This window comes from Thunnus thynnus, chromosome 1 (assembly GCF_963924715.1).
Source record: "Thunnus thynnus chromosome 1, fThuThy2.1, whole genome shotgun sequence".
Lineage (NCBI taxonomy): Eukaryota > Metazoa > Chordata > Actinopteri > Scombriformes > Scombridae > Thunnus > Thunnus thynnus.
Genome location: NC_089517.1, coordinates 19,602,807 through 19,624,375, shown reverse-complemented (window position 1 = coordinate 19,624,375; position 21,569 = coordinate 19,602,807). Strand labels below are relative to the sequence as shown.

Below are 21,569 nucleotides of genomic sequence, written 5' to 3'. Positions count from 1 at the left end.
TACTGTACCCCAAAATAATAGTATAAGTATAATAGTACAAAAGGCTCCCAAAGCACTTAAAATATGCAATGGTATACTTCTACTTCAGAGGAGAACACATTTCAATACATATCACATTTACTTGACAGATGAATGTCACTGGTTACGTTGCAGATTCAGATTTTACTCACAAAATATAACAAATAAAATATGATGCACTATTACTGATTAAATTATCCAGCATTATGTAAGATTTAAAAATTTGTATGCAGGATTTTTACAGTATTTTTACTGTAGTATTAATAGTTTTACTTCTTAACTCTTATAATTATTATTATTTTCTTTATGTTCTGTGCTGTATGTTTCATACATTTATGTTTCACTATGAATGAAAAGTGCAGTACAAATTAAATGTATTATTACTATTATTATTATTAAGAAAACAGTTTTGAGTACTTCTACCACTGCCAATACCAAAATTCCCAGTTAGAGAAAGGGTGAAATTAAAGCAAGACAGAGTTTGCCTGTGGCCCCCATATTACTAAATCTGCCCCTGCACCTGATATTTATAGCCTTGCACCTACATAATGTGTGTAAATCTGCTCTCCTTCAACTCTTTTAATGATAATGCAGCACACAACACTACATGTTTAAAATATATCAGAGTTGGCTGTGTGTGTGACTGTGACTTGGAAGAGGAGTGGTTCATGTGGTTATGATGAAATGGTTGAGCAGGACTGTCAATAAGAGCTGCTGAGCCCCAACAAACTCTCAAGCATCAGCCTCATTAGTCTCTCCAAAAGACAATAATTACTAATTTCTTATTAAGTTTATGTCTAATCAGATTCAAATACATTTAGGTAACTTTCCTCTGTGTAGTTTTGCTGTGCCCAGTCCTGTCTGAACTTGTCTCTCTGCACTCTGAGTCACTGTGCTCTTTGCAAACACAATGCAGAAACATTAACTCTATAAAATCAAATGGTTTAATACAATGGTTATTGCTGTGATTGTTAACTGCTACAGACATCAAAATAAAGCTAAAAAAAGAATGTCAACAGCTTCTATTTGGCTCTTACTAATGCTATAAATGGATTAGTTTTCAAAATGTCAAATAATTGTAAAAAAAAAAAAAAGAAAAAAAAAAGGGGGTCTTTTTTATGGAATTGCTTCTCTTTTATGAAATATGTCTGAGTAAAATCTTATTAAAGTACAATTTTAAACCTAATGTGGAACAAACAATCAGTCTATCAGAGAAATACGACATAACTAGTTTTTCTTTTTTATTATCCTGCTTCACTTGTTAATGCAGGATGATAGAGCAGGACATCATGTGTAGAAAAGGTATCAGTAGAGAGAAAAATGCAGTTTTTAAATGGAAGGTTTGGTACATATTAGGTCAGCAGCAAAGACTTTTTCTTTATGAGGAAGTAAACATGAGGATATTTAGATTTGTCTTTTATTATACAATTTTTCAAATAGGTATATTGCATGATAAAGTGAGAGAGAGGTTAAAGTCACTCATGACAATGTCTGTAGTCAGAAATACCAATTACAGCGTTTATTTAACATTATCAGCCTGAGAGTTCAGTTTTTTACCTCAGTCACTGATTTTAAAACCACTGCCTCATTAATCATTTATCAACTAGCCTCTGCAATCTCTGCCTATCTTCACCTGAGGGCAAAGGTCAAGGTGTGTGCAACTGTAATAAGCACCATGAAGCACCCTGTTCTGTCAGCAACATGTGCAACACACTACGAACATGTGAAGTCTATTATCTACAGCATGTCTTAAATTGTGCGTGAACCTTTTTACTAGATGTACAGTATTGTGCTTATTGCTGTGTGAACTGCTGCTGTCGTGGCATCATCAAAATATTCCTGCATGTTTAGTGCAGTTGTGAAATTCAGTGATTAAAAAGATCAAAACTACAGCAGAATAAATGTTTACTCTTCATCCCTTTATTGGCCCACAATGAATGCAGAAGAATGATGCTGTCTTCTGAGTTAAAGATATTAGTGACTAAAAAGTATGTAAATAAAAAACAAAGACTTGTCAATTCAAACATAAGGACCAAATTTATTAAATGAACGTGACACAGCACTTACAATCACTTTCCAGTCTTAAACTGCATCTGTGCACTTTTAAAATGGAGCAAAGCACCAGAAACAAGACCCAATAATACTGACTGATCTTGATATTAAGAGCCCTTAATGTTTTAGTGGCTAAATGAATCTTAACCTTCTAAGTGGGAGTTGTTACTGAGGATTTAAAATTATTTTGATACCACAGTTCCAGTATCAAAATAAATACCACAGATGAAGAAGAGTGTCACTCAAGATGTTAGTAACCCTGCCCTACTTATCTTTGATTGAAGTTACATTACAAAATAGCACAGTGAGTTTATTGATTTATTCATCAAGTGACTTAATAAATTTATCATAGGCAGCTTGATCCATGAGGCCGTCAAGTTCTTCAGGCTTTTCAATCGTCATCTTGATAAGCCACCCTGAAAGGTAAGAAGTTTGTATTTTAAAAAAAAATGTAAAAAATGTAGGAGAACAAGGAGAAAATCCTAGAAATTACTATTAATGTACAGGGGAGCAGTGAGGTGCTTACCATCTGCATAGCAGGCTTTATTCACAAGTCCAGGATTCTCTGCCAGCTCTGTGTTGATTTCACTCACTTCTCCTGTCAGTGGTGAGTACAACTCACTGGCAGCTTTTACACTTTCCAAGGCACCAAACTCTTCTGCAACACACACATGAAGGCAACAACGTGACAATTGATACATCTTATCTCACCGTTGGACTCTATTACTTACAGAAATGTACACTGTATTTCAGATTGTTACCCATTTGTTCAAGTCTTTGGCCAACTTCAGGGAGTCCACAGTACACCACATCACCTAATGCTTCCTGAAAGGATAAAACAAATTGTATCAATTACAGTATAGCCTATACATCTAATAACAACAATTAAAAGCAATAATCCAATCTAATCTCCAAGTTTTGCATTTTAAAAAGGCTGATGATAATCTAGGTTTCTTATAGTGGACAAATCCTATGAAAACACCAAAATCAACTATGTGTTTATTAGTCCGTCTCTTTCCCGTCTCTCTCAGCCCTTTAATTCCTACTGAGGATGTAAATCTTTAATTAACAATTATGTACTATTTTTAAATGCTAAAAAATTATTGAATGAGCTGGGCAGTGTAGTTATTAGTAAACCTTACTCAAACAGGAGTAATTGGTGAATTTGGTGAGGATTACAAAACCAACTACAGTGTGTGTTCATGGTAATGAGGGAACATCCGGAGCAACAGTGTGGCTCACTGATGAGTTTTTAAAAGTTTTTGGACAACAATGTTGGTTTGGTCTTTTCATGGGATATGTTTAAAATAAGAAGAATGAATATCCCTATACCTATGTCTACCTCATAAGTGAGGGGGGTATTTTTTAAAATCATAAAAAGGCACCATAGAGAGAGAACCAGCAGTGAAGACAAAATTACACATAAAAATCTGAGATGTATCAGAGCGGCTGCTGGGTAATACTTTGCTTCACACAGTTGCAATGCTGACACAATTTATTGAGACTACTACCAACAGGAAAATATGTGCAACTCATTCATACAGGGGACTTATTATGACAAGCAGCCTAGTCAATAGTTTTGAAACAGACACAGGACCTGAGCTGATGATATCACCAAGATGTATAACTTTCTCTTGCTCATTCATACACAAACATGGAAAAGACTCACATAAGGATGAGGAAACAATAATAAAACAAAAGCGTTTATGACTGATTAAATTGTCCTAGGTCATGTTCCTGCTACTCCTCCTCGATATCACCTATATAGTTTATTACCTACTGTATATTTTTAGGCTACTTTACACAGGCAGGTAGAACTGACCAGTTACATGTGAAATCATATACAGTGCTAATATGAATCTACAAACTCCTCTACTCAGTGACGCAAAGTGGGAAAGCTAGCTAATCTTCATACCTACTTCTTCAATAATGTAGAGAAGTAGTAGTATTGTGTGGACCTCAAAGACCAGGGCCCTAACTTTTAGTATCAACACTGTGTAGACAACGTTGAACATTATGAAGAAAATTTCTGTGAAAAAGAAAGTGTAGAAAATGACTAGAAGTACTAAAAAAATTGGTATTCATCACGTCTGTGTACGCTTTCCTCATGAGGCACTTGTACTTGTACTGTGTACTTCCACACATTTTACCCTAAACTACAATACTCATCCACAACAAGCCTCATTTACTGGAACATTGGAACAATTCTCCAAAATAACAATTTATGGTAAAAAAACCTTTAAAGGCTGTAGGAAACATCACTTATTTTGAGATCCTGGAATAGTATCAGTACAGTACAGTTGAATATACTTTTTGCAACTCTCAAACTTTAGGTAGAAGTTTTAAATTATATATATATATATATATATATATATACATATACTATACATATATATATATATATATATATATATATATATATATATATATATATATATATATATATATATATATATATATATATATATATATATATATATACATATACATATACATATATATATATATATATATATATATATATATATATATTGCTGAGGAAGTAGTGCTGCAATTCTGCTGTGCAGCAGCAATACACAGAACAATCGCTGTCATAAAAACTGCTAATATCATGCTTCCACTGAACCCTCCAGTCACAGAGTGACAACCTCTGATAGGGTAAAATATGGATCATGGCTTCCTAAGTTGTACCGCCACCTACTTAATGAACTCTAAACTATTTAACATACAAATTAAGCTGTTAAGCAATTAAGCTTTTGACACTTCACACACTGAATTTCACTAGATTGACATTTTTAAAGGGACCACATCAACAATGACTTTGCCATTCTTGAATGCACCCAAGGTCAACTAACAGTTGTCTATGAAAATATCAGTAAGTAAACAGAAAACCTATCAGTGTACACTACAGTCATCCTTGTATTTACTACAGTTAATGTTAAGCCATTCTGTGTTTGGTGGATGACATTTCACGCTGCTATACAATATTTCCACAAGGTCAAAGCATGTACAAGTATACAATCTCAAATTAAAAGTGTGAATTGAAACCCTCCAGACTTTGCTGATTGCCTTCACGTATATGAGCATTTCTTTTGGATTGTAGTGGTGACATATTAGGGTTCATGAATATAAATAGAAGTAGTGAAAACACTGTGTGCAAAGAAGACAATGCTGTCAATTGATATCCTGATAATCAGGTAAACTATTTGAATCACTGAATAAAAATGAGACATGTGGAGTGACTCTGAGGTGTGAAAACAGGCTAGACATGTTTTCATTGCGCAATCCATTTATTCCCAGGATATTATATTCCAGTGTCATTTGAGAAAAAAGATGGTTCGGGGTACTCAAAAATAAAAAAAGATTAAGGTCAGCAGCAGAGATAAAATTATTTGAACTTGAGCTCAGTGGCAAAACTGAGTGGTGCCCATTGTCAGGTTGAATGCTCTAGCAATAGCAGCTCTAGCAATAGCGGTAATAACAGTTCCTCTAAAAGCCACTATTAAGGTAAAGATAAAAAACACCTGCATTTAAAGTTTAGACTGCCCTTGAGATTTTCTGCACACCACTGCAGTGTGGTGCTAATCAGTTTTCTCAAACAATAGTCATAAAACAGTAAATTAGCTTGTTGTTGTAGTACAGTTTCTGCAGGCTAGGACAAAGGGCAGCACTGAACGGCACAATTCAGACATTAGTATATCACTATTTTTAGATTGCCATCAGTAAACCTCTGACCCAAGTGTGTCATAAATCAACGCTTAGTGAAAGGGAAGACAACAACCTACCTGAGCGTAACTGCTGATGCCAACTGTGCCGACTCCACCCTCAACCCGCACCCACTCATGCTTATCTGTGAACTTTAGGGCTGTGGAGAGAACAAAGGATCAAGTTGTAACAGATCAATTAATTAGTTTGTGTAACTGAGAGGAGTCTATAAATCAATATACACTATGATTAAAGAAATAAACGTTTGTGCTATGATGAACCTTAAGAGATACATGGAGCACAGTCTTGATAACAGTCAAACTGATAAAACAGACTAGAGGAAGCCCAACAGTCTCAAATCATGTCATTTGTATGTCCAAAGACAATCTTTATTGTACTATGAACCGGAGCTGATTACTTATGCAACAACATGTGTGGCTTATTAAACATCCAAAACCTGTAGATTACTGATTGCAGCGAGAATCCCTAAAACATTTACAAGTCAAAATCACAAGCATTCTGCAAGTGCAGTTCCTGGGTAATGACCATCCAACATTTGACAGAAAAAGTTGCAAGCAGGTGCAAATAAAACCTGCTGGCCGCTGCGTAAGTGGACAAGTCAGATCTAAACAAAAAAAAAACAAAGAATTAGAGCCTTTTGATTCCAAGCTCATGCTGTCATCCTTACTATAACCCCGTGGGAAGAACAGCAATGCCTCAACAATTTCCAGTGTTGGCATCAGACCATGCAGAAAAATACAGGTTTGAACCAGATTGTGAACTGTGTAAGATGCTGATGCATGGCCGGAGAGAGCGCTGTCAGTCCTGAGAGCGGACTGTCCCTGCTGAAAAAGGGCAGGATACATGCTTTTATACTGTTTTTAACCAAATGAGAGCCTTAGAAAGAGCTTTAACATTTGACAAGGTGATTGGCAGAAGAATAAATAATGCACAATTAAAATTTTAGACCACATTGTGCACGTGGGATACATCCCTCCACAGCTGCTCATTGCACTTATCCAGGATCATGTGTGCATTTTTCTTTAATAAGTTACTACATGTTGCATGAGACATGGGTAATTAGTTGTTTATGGTCGTTAATTAACAGCCCAATCCGGAGCTCGTGGTTGGAGACTGTAACCTTGGTAAAAACACACGTCTTCCAATAACATCACACAGGGTAAAATAAAGCTTTGTTGTAGACTGCCTGCTAATTTTCTGCCACCTAACTTTCAGCTGCCCTCCTCTGCTCCGCTGCGGGAAAGTGACACAAACTGCGTGAGTTTTTTCGCCCCTAGCAGACAGACAGGAATGCGTGACCAGCCCGCATGTAGTTACAATGTAACATTACGGCTCCTTTTGGGCAATCTTTTTGGGTTTTTTTTTCTGTTACCTGTGGACAGGACCGAGGTCGTGCTCAGTGTCCGCGGAGAGTCGCTCCTCCACAGCAGCCGAGTCGCTGAGAATTGCGCTGCTGTCGAGAGCTGAGGCAGCCTGGGAGAAAAGTTTGCGGAGAGGCACCGCAGCGCTGCTCTCATCGCCATCTTCACTCAGTGTGTGTGGCGACTCTTTAATCCAGTGCACATACACTTGACCGCGGGGGCGCGCACCATCCCACTGGGTGCGGGCTCCCGCGGGGGGAAAGGGAGGAGGGGGGGGTGGGGGTCCGGTCTAAAGTTTGACATTGAATGAACCCTAACCCTAACCCTAACGCTAACTTAACGAATTAATATTTATAAACAAAATATATACATTATTCACAAATTAACTAAAAAAAACACTGAAATTTTAAAAAATGACCTCCTTACATGTTGTGTCATCTAAAAATATGTAAAAATGTAAAAATAAATAAAATGTGTGCAAAAATACTTCTAAGAATAATCATTTGTATCTGATATGGGTTTTCCACAAAAAAAGTCAATTGGTTAAAAATTATTCTACTCTTCCTCATTAAAAAAAATCCAGAATCTATGAAAATGCAAATTTATTTAATTTTTAAAGTTTCACTGCTGGACACGAGATGTCTGCTACTTTACTGAAAAAGCAAATTCTCAGTGTTTGTGCTTCAAGTTTTCACATTACACTTGTTTAAGTTTCATATAGGACCACAACTGGCTCCAAATTATATGTGATGTCACTAATCTTTCTAATCTTTTGTGAGCACAAATAAACGTTCCCCCCTTTGTCTGATTAATTTGAAAAAAAAAAGCCTTTAAGTGTCAAACTCTGTACACACGTCATTCTCCACAGTGAAGGTCAAACATTACAGTCAGGTGACAATAAGAAAAACACATTTTTGAGTGGAGGGAGACTTTCACTTTTGTTTTGATCCTTCTTCAATTGTATGTATAACGTTGTGGTGTTCATTTTGTTTGTGTTATTTTGTTTCTGCATGTCCATGTTTTGTAATTGAATCTGTGTGCTTTTGTTTGTTGGTTTTTCATGTGTAGGTTGCTGTGTGAAAGAATAAAACCAAACTGAAGCAATGCAATAAAATGTCAATGTCAGCGCAGTCAATTATATTTACTCCTCTGAGCCCTTATTTAACTTTTAGTGGCACACAGCTAAACAGATCATGTGGGAGTTGTGACACAAATTTCTAGATATAATGGTGCTTTCAAGTTTGAAAAAAAGGGACATTTAGTTACTCAGAGAAAATCATTGCAGGATGGACTGACAAGAAAAACATTGATGTATAACCCAAATGTAAAAGCTTTTTAAAACCCTTCTTAGTAGTTTAAGTAAAAACTTGAAAAGACAAAACAATTACAGTGAATTAGTTGGCAAACATAATGATCATTTATTTCTTTAAGTTGCTAATTAAGACCTTGTAGCTAAAACATTCTTAGCTGTACGGCCAGAGTAACTATATCTACTACTCTGACCTCCCAGTCAAAATGTCCAAAAAAGCCATTTCATCAGCCAGCAAAAGATTATCATATCAACTTGAAATCATGTGAACAATTATTCAAATATTTTGTCTCCTTTATGTGAAAAGGGGATTGTTATTATTGTTACCATAAGCATTATTTAAGTCAGTGACCCTCAAAACAACCAAAATCTTTTCCTGTAGTGACAAAATGCTGAATGTTAACATTTCTCTCAGTTGTGGTTGACTTCAAACTCTTAACAGGTGACATCTTCATAATAGAATCAATTTCTATTACATTTTTAGCTTTAACCAACCATTCAAATAGCATGTGAAAGTAACACAGTGATGGCTCGACGCGCACAAAATGTGCTGGACAAGAGGATCCATTCACCTTTTGAAATTCCTCTAAAATACCAAAACCTACCACCTGCACTGCATGCCTCTTAGATATATCTAATATGGCTATAGTGAAAACTCAAAATTTAAGTTAAAAAAAAGAGTGTTTGAAGTCTCAAAAGATGTTTTTTTTTTTTTTTTAATTGTGTAAAAAAAAAAAAAAAAAGATTTAAAATGATCATCTTTCAGGAGCCCAGGGGCTGTTTTCCTTTCTCTTTTCATGAAACTCTTGGACAAAACGCACGGACAAAAGATCAAACGATGTAGATTCATGTGCACTTTATTTAGACATACCCATGTTTTATACTTCTTGGCAGAGGAAAATTTAAATTGTGGAGTCTATCATGAAAAATGTCATACAAGGAATACAAGCAGACTTGGTAAAAATAGATGAATATATTGAGAGGATTTAAAATGTTGTTAATTTGTTGTTTCTACTATGTATCTGAATCAAGCAGCCCTTCACCGATTTAAGCATCTCAAAGCATATTCAAAAACATCTGCAGACAACAACAGATCACATATGACCCCATGATCTAATACCATCCATTCACCGTCTGGATGACAATGAGGATTAAAACAGTTATAAAACAGTTACAACCCAATAAGGAGGATGCAGCAAATATGACTGCAAAAGTATAAGAAATACAGATGAAAAAAAAAGAGCTTTTATCATTGTTTACCATTCACCCATGTGACAGAGAATAATGATTTCCCTTCATGACTGCAAGAATCAAACCTTTGACAGACCGACACCAATAAAACAGAAAACCCGACTCCATTGATGACCACAGTGAGGTAAAGGCTCCTTCCCCATACAGACTCCTGCACAGATCTGCTAGCAGGGGAGGTCAGAGGTCATGGTGTTACACAGAGGTGCCCTCTGCTGGCACTGATGCCTTATTGTCATCAGGCTTCATGGCTGGGAAGAGCAACACCTCCTGTGGAAGAAAGAAATACAGAAACTGTGGGTTGAGGGTTTTCACCTACAACATGAACATGGAGACCACAACTTTGTGGTGATATGCTGCCCCCAACTGGTTTGGAGTGTGAAGTATGAATTTGACAGGTGGCCAATTCTTACATAAAGCACCTTTAACTGTTTTAGCTGCAAAACCTCAAACAAATCAGATCAGAAAATGCTCAGATTGGTGTTTCTGGAAGATAGTGACAACCTTTTCTGTCATGCAAGTGTAAAGACTAATTGATAAAATGCACCTGCTTGCATCATGATTGGTATGACTGCTTTACCTTGATGTTATTGGAGTCGGTGAGGAACATGGTGAGACGATCAATGCCCATTCCCCAGCCGGCAGTTGGTGGCAGTCCATATTCCAGAGCTGTGCAGAAGGTCTCATCGATGAACATGGCCTCGTCATCACCCTCAGCTTTGGCCTGAAAAAGATCCGACTCAAATTATTAACATGCACTGTCAGGCACTGATGACGAATTCTAGATAACGAAGGAAGCTTATACCCATGTCCACAATGCAGTAGTAAGAAGCCTGAACCCTTATGGTGTGTTCAGACAGAGTGTGAGGCAAATTTTCACCTTGTGTTACTCCACAGAGTTTGACTGCCGGATCATTTGTGTCAAACAGCCAAAATATATTACTGTACATTAGCCTACTCGCATCTTTGCACTGACTTTGATTGTAATTGCACCACACGAAAAATGTGCTTTGCGTTCTGTCTGAACACAGATAATGAGACCATGTACCAGGGTAGAAGGGGAAAAAAAGATAGTTTAAGCTTTTGCACACACCTGGGCTTGCTGCTCGAAAAGCTCCCTCTGTCTAATCGGATCATTCAACTCAGTGTACGCATTGCAGACCTCCTTCTTCATCACGAAGAGCTCAAAACGCTCCGTTAGGCCTTTCTGTGATCTGTGCCTATAAACAGAGGAATTAAAATGTGTCAGTTTGGACCTGAGCATCACATTTCCAATGGTTAATGAACAGACAAACAGAGACAAAGAGTTTCTCACCATTTAGCTAAGGGGCTCATGATTTGAGGGTGATCACAGATGAATGTGGGGTTGATACAGGTGACCTCAAGGAAATCTCCGACCAACTACGGGAAAACATCATTAATGAAGACCTCAAAGTGTGAAAGTGGAGGAACAGCAACACACAGTGCAAAATATTTGTCAATGGAGCACCTTGTCAAGGAGGCGGGCAGTGGTTCTGGGTGGAGGACATTCAATTCCTTTCTGGGCACACAGGTCATCGAAGAATTTACGAGTCTCTGTGGACAAAATTGTGAAAGACAGAACAATCCAATTGATTGCAGGAGCTAAATATCTGCATGCACATTACCTCATGAACACTGAAATGTCTGGTGCTTAACTTTAGAAGATATTAAAAAAGGTAAAAACATACGCATGAAATTTTATCCTAATTTTGTGAAAGAGAAAGGGGTTATTCAGTTAATTACCTCAAAGCAAAAAAGAGAGACAAAGACAAACTCTTCTCATGGTGTGTCTATCTCTTCAGTTGTACAGATTCTTACCATCACTGTCGTAGCTGTCAGTAGGAGGGAATTTGACTCCCATAATCTTCTCCAGGTCATGTGTCATGCTCACTCTTCTAAATGGTGGAGTGAAGTCAATCTCATAGGCCTGTCCCTCTGGACCATCAGGGTGATAAGTCACCTTGTATCCCCCGGTGATGTTCTTCACCATTCCTGAAGCAGAGAGGAAACCACTGAGTTAAGAAAAGCAGTTTTCTTATTCGTTTACTATTGTATGCTTTTTCTGTACATCCCAAGTGTCTGAGAAATGACAAAACTGATGTGATGGGTATGCAATGAAATCCTGTTGCAACAGTACTCTATTCTATAGAGTGCTATATTCTCTATTCTATGTATTCTCCTGACTCCACTTGACACATTATTGTTAGGTCTGCTGTTGCATCTTACACAGATTGAACAGTTTTAATCTTGTTGCATGCTGTGAAAACTAATGTGAAACTCCACATCAGGCTCCACAGAGACTCTTTTTTTATGTTGACTGAGCCTCCCAGGGAGCCAACACAGCCTCTCAGACTGTCCACTGCCTAAACATGCTTTCCAGTCAAAACATTTATTAGGGCCTGAGCCCCAAAGGGGCGAAGACCCTCTTGTATCTGTTCTGTTTCTTTCTTTCTTTCTTTATTATCTCGCCACTTCAGACCTAAATTAAACCCCCTAAACATGTTCAAAAACTCACTAAATTTGGCACGCACATCAGGTCTGGCGAAAAATTTGATAAAATGTAAAAATTATCCCCCAAAGTGCCAAAATGTGCTCTATAGCGCCACCTATGTATCTAAAATGGCGGCCACGGCCCGTAGGAATGTCGTAGAGAGATCGAACCAAAACTCGATTATTCGTCTCAACAAGACCTACAAATCATACACTGACACCCCTGACCTAAATCTAACAGGAAGTCCACAATACACCCATGAAAGTATGACTTCGTGCCAATTTTTGACCCCGATCAAACGCTATCTCCTCCGAGGGCGTTAATGGTATCGGTTTCAAACTTGAATACATGACTTATGACACTGTGCTGAACTAAAAATGTTAAAAACTTTGTAATTACCCGAACGGTTTAGATATTGTAAGTCCTGAAAGTTAGAGTGCCACATCACACCTTACAATGTAAACCAATGGGGAGGCAATCTCTAGGCATGGACTTTGTGTCAAACTAATGGTTCTGATGTCTAAACTATAAGTCTGACCACTTTCAAACCTGTATCAATGGATTCATGATGAAATTTCCTACAAAAGGAGGGAAGTGGGGGGCTGAATAGCGCCCCCCATGAAATTTCAGTGAAGCAGCCCCAGCAGCAGACAAAACAGTGGACAAAGGAAGTGATGTTTATCTCCTTCTTGCATTGTCTGAAAACAGCCCAGGTCTGAAGACATCTACATGCCCGTGACAGAAGATCTTCGATATGTGGTTCAGGTCAGGATGCCAATCCTCTTGACTAAGCTGAAAGTTTTTTGCACTCTGAGGACAAAGCTGAGTGGAAGGCTACCAGAGAGGGAGGCTCAACCCATGGCATGCTCCACTCTGACTGGATGTGGTTATAAAAAGGTGCAGCACAAGTTTTTTAGTTTCTTTTAAATTAACCTTTTAATGCAATCTGGGTTATTAGGTGTGGCAGTACACAAGGTGGGGCTGTTAGTTTAATATATCATAAAGACCATATCATATTTACTTACTTACTTTCGCTTTTAGCTGGCACTTTGATTTATGAACACAAGGTGGCAATCCCGTGTTTGTCATTTGAATAACTTATCACTTCTGTAACCACGCCACTCTTGTACAATGAATTTGTCACCTGTCACCACCTACTTCATTTATTGTTATGATGCACAGAGTTCACAGGGCACAACTCTTAATGATATGGAATCAGTTTAGTTTAATCACCTTTAACTGTACAACTAAATTTCCTACAAAAGGAGGGGGGGGTGAATGGAGCTCATTGAGTGAGAGTGACAGTTTAGTGATAAAGTGCTGCAGAAAAATAAAGTCAAAACTAAAATATGTAGCTCTGTTCTGCAGTTTTTCCTTTATTAGGGCCCAAGCCCGAGTATTTTTCTGTGTCAAGCTGCAGTTACTTATTGTCTCTACACACCTGACAGTACACATTTCAATCAAACTTTGACCAGGTCATGTGGGTTAAAAGTCTTTACTTTTCTAAAAATAAACTTGATGAAAATTAGGAAATTAATTTGTTTTACACACAAACTCATCAAGAGTTTTCAATTTACTAATTGAAATTCAAGTGAAAGGGCCCAAAACTTGCATAATTTTGATGCCACAGGTGTGAGCAAGGCAGACATGTCTCATCCTGCAGAAAATTCTCATCCTCACACCGTTGAGATTTGATGTTTTGCCATGACAGAGGACGTTGCTATAACTTTATTGTACATGCTCCAGTCTGCACCAAACTTTACATGTCTGATGTTTGAGTCCCAGCCCGAACATGTCTACATGACAATATTCCATCAGTGATGCAAACTGGCTGAATAGCGCCCCCCATGAAATTTCAGTGAAGCAGCCCCAGCAGCAGACAAAACAGTGGCCAAAGGAAGTGATGTTTATCTCCTTCTTGCATTGTCTGAAAACAGCCCAGGTCTGAAGACATCTACATGCCCGTGACAGAGGATCTTCGATATGTGGTTCAGGTCAGGATGCCAATCCTCTTGACTAAGCTGAAAGTTTTTTGCACTCTGAGGACAAAGCTGAGTGGAAGGCTACCAGAGAGGGAGGCTCAACCCATGGCATGCTCCACTCTGACTGGATGTGGTTATAAAAAGGTGCAGCACAAGTTTTTTAGTTTCTTTTAAATTAACCTTTTAATGCAATCTGGGTTATTAGGTGTGGCAGTACACAAGGTGGGGCTGTTAGTTTAATATATTATAAAGACCATATCATATTTACTTACTTACTTTCGCTTTTAGCTGGCACTTTGATTTATGAACACAAGGTGGCAATCCCGTGTTTGTCATTTGAATAACTTACCACTTCTGTAACCACGCCACTCTTGTACAATGAATTTGTCACCTGTCACCACCTACTTCATTTATTGTTATAATGCACAGAGTTCACAGGGCACAACTCTTAATGATATGTAATCAGTTTAGTTTAATCACCTTTAACTGTACAACTAAATTTCCTACAAAAGGAGGGAGGGGGGGGGGGGTGAATGGAGCTCATTGAGTGAGAGTGACAGTTTAGTGATAAAGTGCTGCAGAAAAATAAAGTCAAAACTAAAATATGTAGCTCTGTACTGCAGTTTTTCCTTTATTAGGGCCCAAGCCCGAGTATTTTTCTGTGTCAAGCTGCAGTTACTTATTGTCTCTACACACCTGACAGTACACATTTCAATCAAACTTTGACCAGGTCAGGTGGGTTAAAAGTCTTTACTTTTCTAAAAATAAACTTGATGAAAATTAGGATATTAATTTGTTTTACACACAAACTCATCAAGAGTTTTCAATTTACTAATTGAAATTCAAGTGAAAGGGCCCAAAACTTGCATAATTTTGATGCCACAGGTGTGAGCAAGGCAGCCATGTCTCATCCTGCAGAAAATTCTCATCCTCACACCGTTGAGATTTGATGTTTTGCCATGACAGAGGACGTTGCTATAACTTTATTGTACATGCTCCAGTCTGCACCAAACTTTACATGTTTGATGTTTGAGTCCCAGCCCGAACACGTCTACATGACAATATTCCATCAGTGATGCAAACTGGCTGAATAGCGCCCCCCATGAAATTTCAGTGAAGTAGCCCCAGCAGCAGACAAAAGAGTGGACAAAGGAAGTGATGTTTATCTCCTTCTTGCATTGTCTGAAAACAGCCCAGGTCTGAAGACATCTACATGCCCGTGACAGAAGATCTTCGATATGTGGTTCAGGTCAGGATGCCAATCCTCTTGACTAAGCTGAAAGTTTTTTGCACTCTGAGGACAAAGCTGAGTGGAAGGCTACCAGAGAGGAAGGCTCAACCCATGGCATGCTCCACTCTGACTGGATGTGGTTATAAAAAGGTGCAGCACAAGTTTTTTAGTTTCTTTTAAATTAACCTTTTAATGCAATCTGGGTTATTAGGTGTGGCAGTACACAAGGTGGGGCTGTTAGTTTAATATATCATAAAGACCATATCATATTTACTTACTTACTTTCGCTTTTAGCTGGCACTTTGATTTATGAACACAAGGTGGCAATCCCGTGTTTGTCATTTGAATAACTTATCACTTCTGTAACCACGCCACTCTTGTACAATGAATTTGTCACCTGTCACCACCTACTTCATTTATTGTTATAATGCACAGAGTTCACAGGGTACAACTCTTAATGATATGTAATCAGTTTAGTTTAATCACCTTTAACTGTACAACTAAACTGCAGGTAATGTTCTGTATTCTAAGGAAATCTCATGATATATTGGAACCAATACTCTTACATATTTTAATATTTCAAAGGTTTCTTTCAATGTTTTTAATTTTACCCTCACCTGGCCAATCAGTGTCTTCTTAAAAATACCAGAAAGCAAAAATGCATCCCTCAACATTTAAAAGGTATTTTAATGAGGTATCACATCCGGGATATTTGTTAAGATCAGCCCTTCAGAATCAGAAACATGTCACGTTGCATTTTTCACATACCTGAGAGTAGTTTCTCTGTGATATCCATCAAGTCATGGTAATCTGCATATGCCATGTAGAATTCACAGGTGGTGAACTCTGGATTGTGAGTAAGATCGATGCCTTCATTCCTGAACTGACGCCCGATCTCATACACTCTGTCCATACCACCAACCACAAGCATCTGTGGAAAAAATATGATGTCCAAAACCCCTTAGATTTAAACTATGCGGGCAGATCTAAGAGCAGAGCTACAACATCAATGTGTTGACTGCAAATTGATGCAAAAAATTCTGTTAAATATTCCTTTCCGGCCATTACTTATTACTGAGAGGAATGACTCTTGAAAACAACTTACCTTGTGGTACAACTCAGGAGCAATCCTCATGTACAGGTTCATATCCAGCTCATTGTGGTAAGTAACAAATGGACGGGCCACTGCTCCACCAGGAATAATGTTCATCATTGGTGTCTCAATCTAAAGAAACAGCAAACATGACTCAACATGATGCAAGCTTATGTGCACTGACATACAATACTGTCACCTGCCTGAAGTGTGCAACAAATGAACAAACTATTTTATATAAATTTGTGTAAACAAACATTTTACCATTATAGCTTAAGACTTAACATTGGTCACAAGTTGTACGATCTGGTCAATTTGTGTCAATCAGACACATTTTTTACCTCCAAGAAGCCCATCTCGTCCAGGAAGCGGCGCAGGTATGTGATGATTTTGGCGCGCGTTATAAACTTCTGCCTCACATAATCATTGATGATCAGATCCAGGTAGCGCTGACGGAATCGTGTTTCCTTTGACAGAAAGATGACACAGTGTTAAGAAAAACAGCTTTAACATTTATTACTGGTATGAGGACAAATGCTTGTGTCTCCTTCCCATCATCACAGGCTAAAGACACAACATTCACAGTCAAAAATCAAAGATGCAGCAATGTTGTGGGATATTTCTAAAATAAGAAGAGATCAGAAAAGGACAGAAAAAAGAATCTTGTTTTCTTCTGTGAGAGAGTTTCTAGAGACAGACCACAAATCGTTGAGGGGACATGATACCAAATAACCTGGAATCTTCCCTTCAGGTGCATACTTTATGTGACCGTTCTCACAGTGAAATTTTGACTTGGTAGAAAAAATGAAGGGATATCTAATTACATTAATGACAGCTCCATTTCATTTAGGCGTGCCAGGTATGGTAGTGAGCCAATAATGCACAGTAGAAGTACAAGCATACATGTAATGTTGCTGACACAGAAACGACCATTCAGAAGCAACAACAGTCGGCATCTGCCATCATGCGTTTACAGAGAAAAATACATCAAATACACTGCAAAAATGGTGAAGAGTTGTTGTGCAACTGACTGCACATACAGATTCAAAAATAATTCAAGCCCGACCAATGCAGGATTTTTGAGGCTGATACCAATATTTAATAGTTAATAAAATCTAATAATTGTATGTGTGATGTATCGGCCAATATTAATGTACTTTAAAGATCACCCAAAACATAAATAAACATTTCTGATAAAAATCTCTCAAATTTTCTTTTTTCTTTTTTAACAACTGCGACCGAGAAATGTACCGGGCAGGATATTTTACAGTTGAAAAATAAACTGTTTCAAAACATATTTGGTATTTCTGTACATAAACATAGATTCATTTATTTTAAAAACATGGGACAAAGAGCTGAATGTGTCTCACTAACTCATAGTCTGGTCATTACCTTGTCTTTGAGGCCAAAATGGAGGTGGGGCAACATGTGCAAACAAGGTGACAGTAGGGTCATCTCCATGGGGATGATGCTCAACTCCCCTTTTTTGGTCTTCCCTGGGTTACCACGGACACCGATAATGTCACCGCGCCGCAGCTTGTTGTTGATGGCCACAAAGGCTTCCTCAGACTTGTAGTTCCTGACGGAAAAAAAAAAAAAAAAAATACAGAAATCAACTCAATGGGCTCCAAAACATCTACATGGAAAAAAACAAATTGTTGGAGGTGTAATAATAAATACTGTACTGCTGAACATATAACATTGTGATATGATTATAAAACTTCCAAAGAATTCTAGTTTCACTTTTCTTTCAACGCCAACTATCATATTGTAACTTGGAAACATGATTTTTTTTTTTCCCCAGGCAAAACATTTGACTTTAGTGGGAAGCCCTTCACCTCAACTTGTGCCCCGATGTACGAATCTGCATTTGTTTGCCTTTTTTCATAGATTTTCTTTGCAGTCATGTTGCTTCTAAATATCACTTGATGGTATATAATGCACATAAATGACAGCATCCATTTTAATTAATTTATAGAGTAAAGCAAGGATACACAAATTGTGTTTTTTCCTCACAATTATTCTGTACCTTGAGTTTGCCATAACTTGCAACTTGACGCCTTCGCCTCGCATGTCATAGAACAGCAGCTTGGCACCAGAGGCCCTCTTGGCATGGACGCGGCCTGCCAATCATAAACCAATGTCAGATTATACTGTTCATACACAGAAGCTAATACATTTTAAGTGATAAAATAATCTTGGTACCTGAGACATTGACAACAACATCTGTTAGCTGGTCTCCTGGCTGTAGATTGTTGTATTTCTCAATGAACTCTGTGAGTGACAAGTCTACTTTAAACTTGTGCGGGTACGGGTCTTCGGCTGTACCCTTCAGCTCCTGGATGGCCTGGGTGCGGATCTTGAAGTATTGCTACATTTGAGGGAAACAGATGATTGTATTTTTTTTTTTTTCTAAAAAGGGTTATGGGTTTAATCAGTGAAGTGTAAGGTATGACCATACAAGAAGCTCACATTTGGGTCAAGCGTCTCCTCATCCAGCAGAGAGATACTTTGCGCTCCTTCATCATTGGTTTCCTTCTTTTGTGCCAACTGCTCTTGGATTTTGGTTTCTTTTTCAGCAGCCTTTTTTTCAGCTTTCATTCGCCTCTTCAGCTCACTGATAAGATAAGAGAGGAGGAAGCGATTAAGGGTGTGTCATAAACAATGGCTGGAATTTCAGGAAGTGATGTGTTCAGTTAAAAAAAAACAAAAAACATATGCTGTACACAATTATATGATTTCCACATAACCACACTGTAAATTTTATTCTATTCTGGTGTCTAAACTTAAAAAACAACAACAATAAAAAAACAAAAACAAGGCCACAGAACAATCTATTAATAACAGAGGAGGAAAACAAACAATCATGCAGAAAGGGGAAGGGAACCACATTCACTCGGATGACAAAAGGTTGGTTGTTTTTCTCATTGGAATGGAAAAGCCACCAACCTTTTGTCACCTCTCCATCGAATCCCGTAAATTTGAGCTGGGGCTGCAGCTGTACATGGGGGTGCATATTTTAACCACTGTCCCCTGACCCCAAAGGCTTGGCAAAGCTGCTGCCTGGCTGCCCTGACCAGACACAGCATGCTGAGCTACCACAGTCAGCAGACCGACCTGAGAAAATAGACATATACAAAGACAGTGTACAGCACATACAGCAAAGGCTGTCTTTAGTTCACACTGTTGGGGTAACAATACTCCACTAGTACCAAAACACTCCGCACTCAGACTACAAATTCAGTCAATGAGGTAAAAACAAAAATAAATAGCTCTGAAAACACAGGTATAGTTGTAAAGAATTAGACGTTAACATTAGACAAAGGTTTATATTTCTTTTAGTGAACTAGGCTGCCGGGTGTGTCGGCGTTAATGCTGCTAGCAAGTAAAGAAAGTCAGGACGAACAAGAGGAAAACGGAGAGAAGATAATTTAAACTTTTTTTCACACTTAGATATAACACCAAATGACTCTGTTGAAGTAAAATAACACTCATAAATATAAGGTAAGCCAAGCTAAGAAACAGAAACCAAAAGATAACACGACGAGTGTGTGGAGGACATTTTCTTCAAGTGCATTTTGGAGCTTGTAGTTTTACGAATTTTCAACACAAACCACTGACACTAGCGCTGGATCCTTTTAAAAACTTCATCATTTGTTTCCTTCTTTTGTGCTAACTGCTCTTGGATTTTGGTTTCTTTTTCAGCAGCCTTTTTTCAGCTTACTGATAAGATAAGAGAGGAGGAAGCGATTAAGGGTGTGTCATAAACAATAGCTGGAATTTCAGGAACAGGGACATGTTCAGTTAAACAATGAAAAAAAAAAAAAAAAAGGCCACAGCACAATCTATTAATAACAGAGGAAGACAACAAACAATCATGCAGGGGAAGGGAACCACATTCGCTCTGATGACAAAAGGTTGGTTGTTTTTCTCATTGGAATGGAAAAGCCACCAACCTTTTGTCACCTCTCCATCGGTTCCCGTAAATATGAGCTGGGGCTGCAGCTGTACATGGGGGTGCATATTTTAACCACTGTCCCCTGACCCCAAAGGCTTGGCACAGCTGCTGCCTGGCTGCCCTGACCAGACACAGCATGCTGAGCTACCACAGTCAGCAGACCGACCTGAGAAAATAGACATATACAAAGACAGTGTACAGCACATACAGCAAAGGCTGTCTTTAGTTCACACTGTTTGGGGTAACAATACTCTAAGCTAAGAAACAGAAACCAAAAGATAACACGACCAGCGTGTGGAGGACATTTTCTTCGAGTGCATTTTGGAGCTTGTAGTTTTACGAATTTCCAACACAAACCACTGACACTAGCGCCGGATCCTTTTAAAAACTACAACTACCACCGACACATCCGAACTGATTTGTGGGATATGTAGTCTTGTCTCGTACCCCCATATGGAACCCTTGCTTCGGTATCATCCTCTGACCTGATGTAACATTTAGCGATATTGCATAGCCAGATTAAATGGATCCTAACTGCTGAAAGAACAAGATTTTGTGGAAAAGATCACCGCGTGAGAGGTAAAGAAATGTTCAAATGCAACAAAAGGAGTGGAAAAAGCTTACTTTTTGCTGAGTTTCTCTCCGTCCACCTCTGTCACGTCGGCCATGTTCTTGATGCTGCGCTCAGAAAGATCAACTGAAGCGCACGCGCCGCAAATCGCAAGAACTTGACGGTGCGTTTGAGTAACTGTCGGAAATCAGCACACCGAATAGTTTATCCGCTGACCAATTGCTATAATAATAAAAAGCCTACTATAGTTTTAAAACAAAATAAGAATAACAAATTAAAAATAAATAAACTGCCCGACGGGAGGATCCAGCACCCAATTTGCAACACCGCAATTGTCAGCTCAGAACAGCCTAACAGGTTTAGGTTGTCACCTTCACGGGCGGACTCATCCGCCCATGGATGTCCGCTCATTTATATATCCATGGGCGGACCCCAGAGGCTGCAGTATTTATTACAGCCATTGCAACTTGCAACAGCATGCTCATTATTACACTTTTCAAACAGTAGT

The 21,569-nt window shown here is 38.3% G+C and overlaps 2 protein-coding genes across 4 annotated transcripts; both read right to left on the bottom strand.

The window, feature by feature from the left end:
- Positions 1–2,036: 2,036 nt before the first annotated feature.
- On the bottom strand, positions 2,037–7,350 carry gcshb (glycine cleavage system protein H (aminomethyl carrier), b). The gene is made up of 5 exons (XM_067589168.1): positions 7,169–7,350; positions 5,856–5,935; positions 2,832–2,895; positions 2,597–2,728; positions 2,037–2,486 (listed from the first exon to the last, which is right to left on the bottom strand). The coding sequence occupies exons 1-5, from the start codon at positions 7,317–7,319 to the stop codon at positions 2,389–2,391; spliced, it is 525 nt and encodes a 174-aa protein (XP_067445269.1). The 5' UTR covers positions 7,320–7,350; the 3' UTR covers positions 2,037–2,388.
- A 1,957-nt stretch (positions 7,351–9,307) lies between these two features.
- On the bottom strand, positions 9,308–21,441 carry kars1 (lysyl-tRNA synthetase 1). Of its 3 annotated transcripts, XM_067589130.1 has the most exons (15): positions 21,115–21,441; positions 20,489–20,656; positions 19,005–19,149; positions 18,738–18,903; positions 18,562–18,655; positions 17,925–18,111; positions 16,874–16,999; positions 16,545–16,664; positions 16,208–16,370; positions 11,554–11,727; positions 11,204–11,289; positions 11,030–11,115; positions 10,808–10,934; positions 10,295–10,438; positions 9,308–9,984 (listed from the first exon to the last, which is right to left on the bottom strand). In XM_067589130.1, the coding sequence occupies exons 2-15, from the start codon at positions 20,626–20,628 to the stop codon at positions 9,910–9,912; spliced, it is 1,833 nt and encodes a 610-aa protein (XP_067445231.1). In that variant the 5' UTR covers positions 20,629–20,656; positions 21,115–21,441; the 3' UTR covers positions 9,308–9,909. The 3 variants fall into 3 exon arrangements, with proteins under 3 accessions (XP_067445231.1, XP_067445252.1, XP_067445241.1); XM_067589151.1 differs by lacking the exon at positions 20,489–20,656 and having other exon boundaries at positions 21,115–21,439; XM_067589140.1 differs by lacking the exons at positions 20,489–20,656; positions 21,115–21,441 and adding an exon at positions 19,482–19,641.
- Positions 21,442–21,569: the final 128 nt, after the last annotated feature.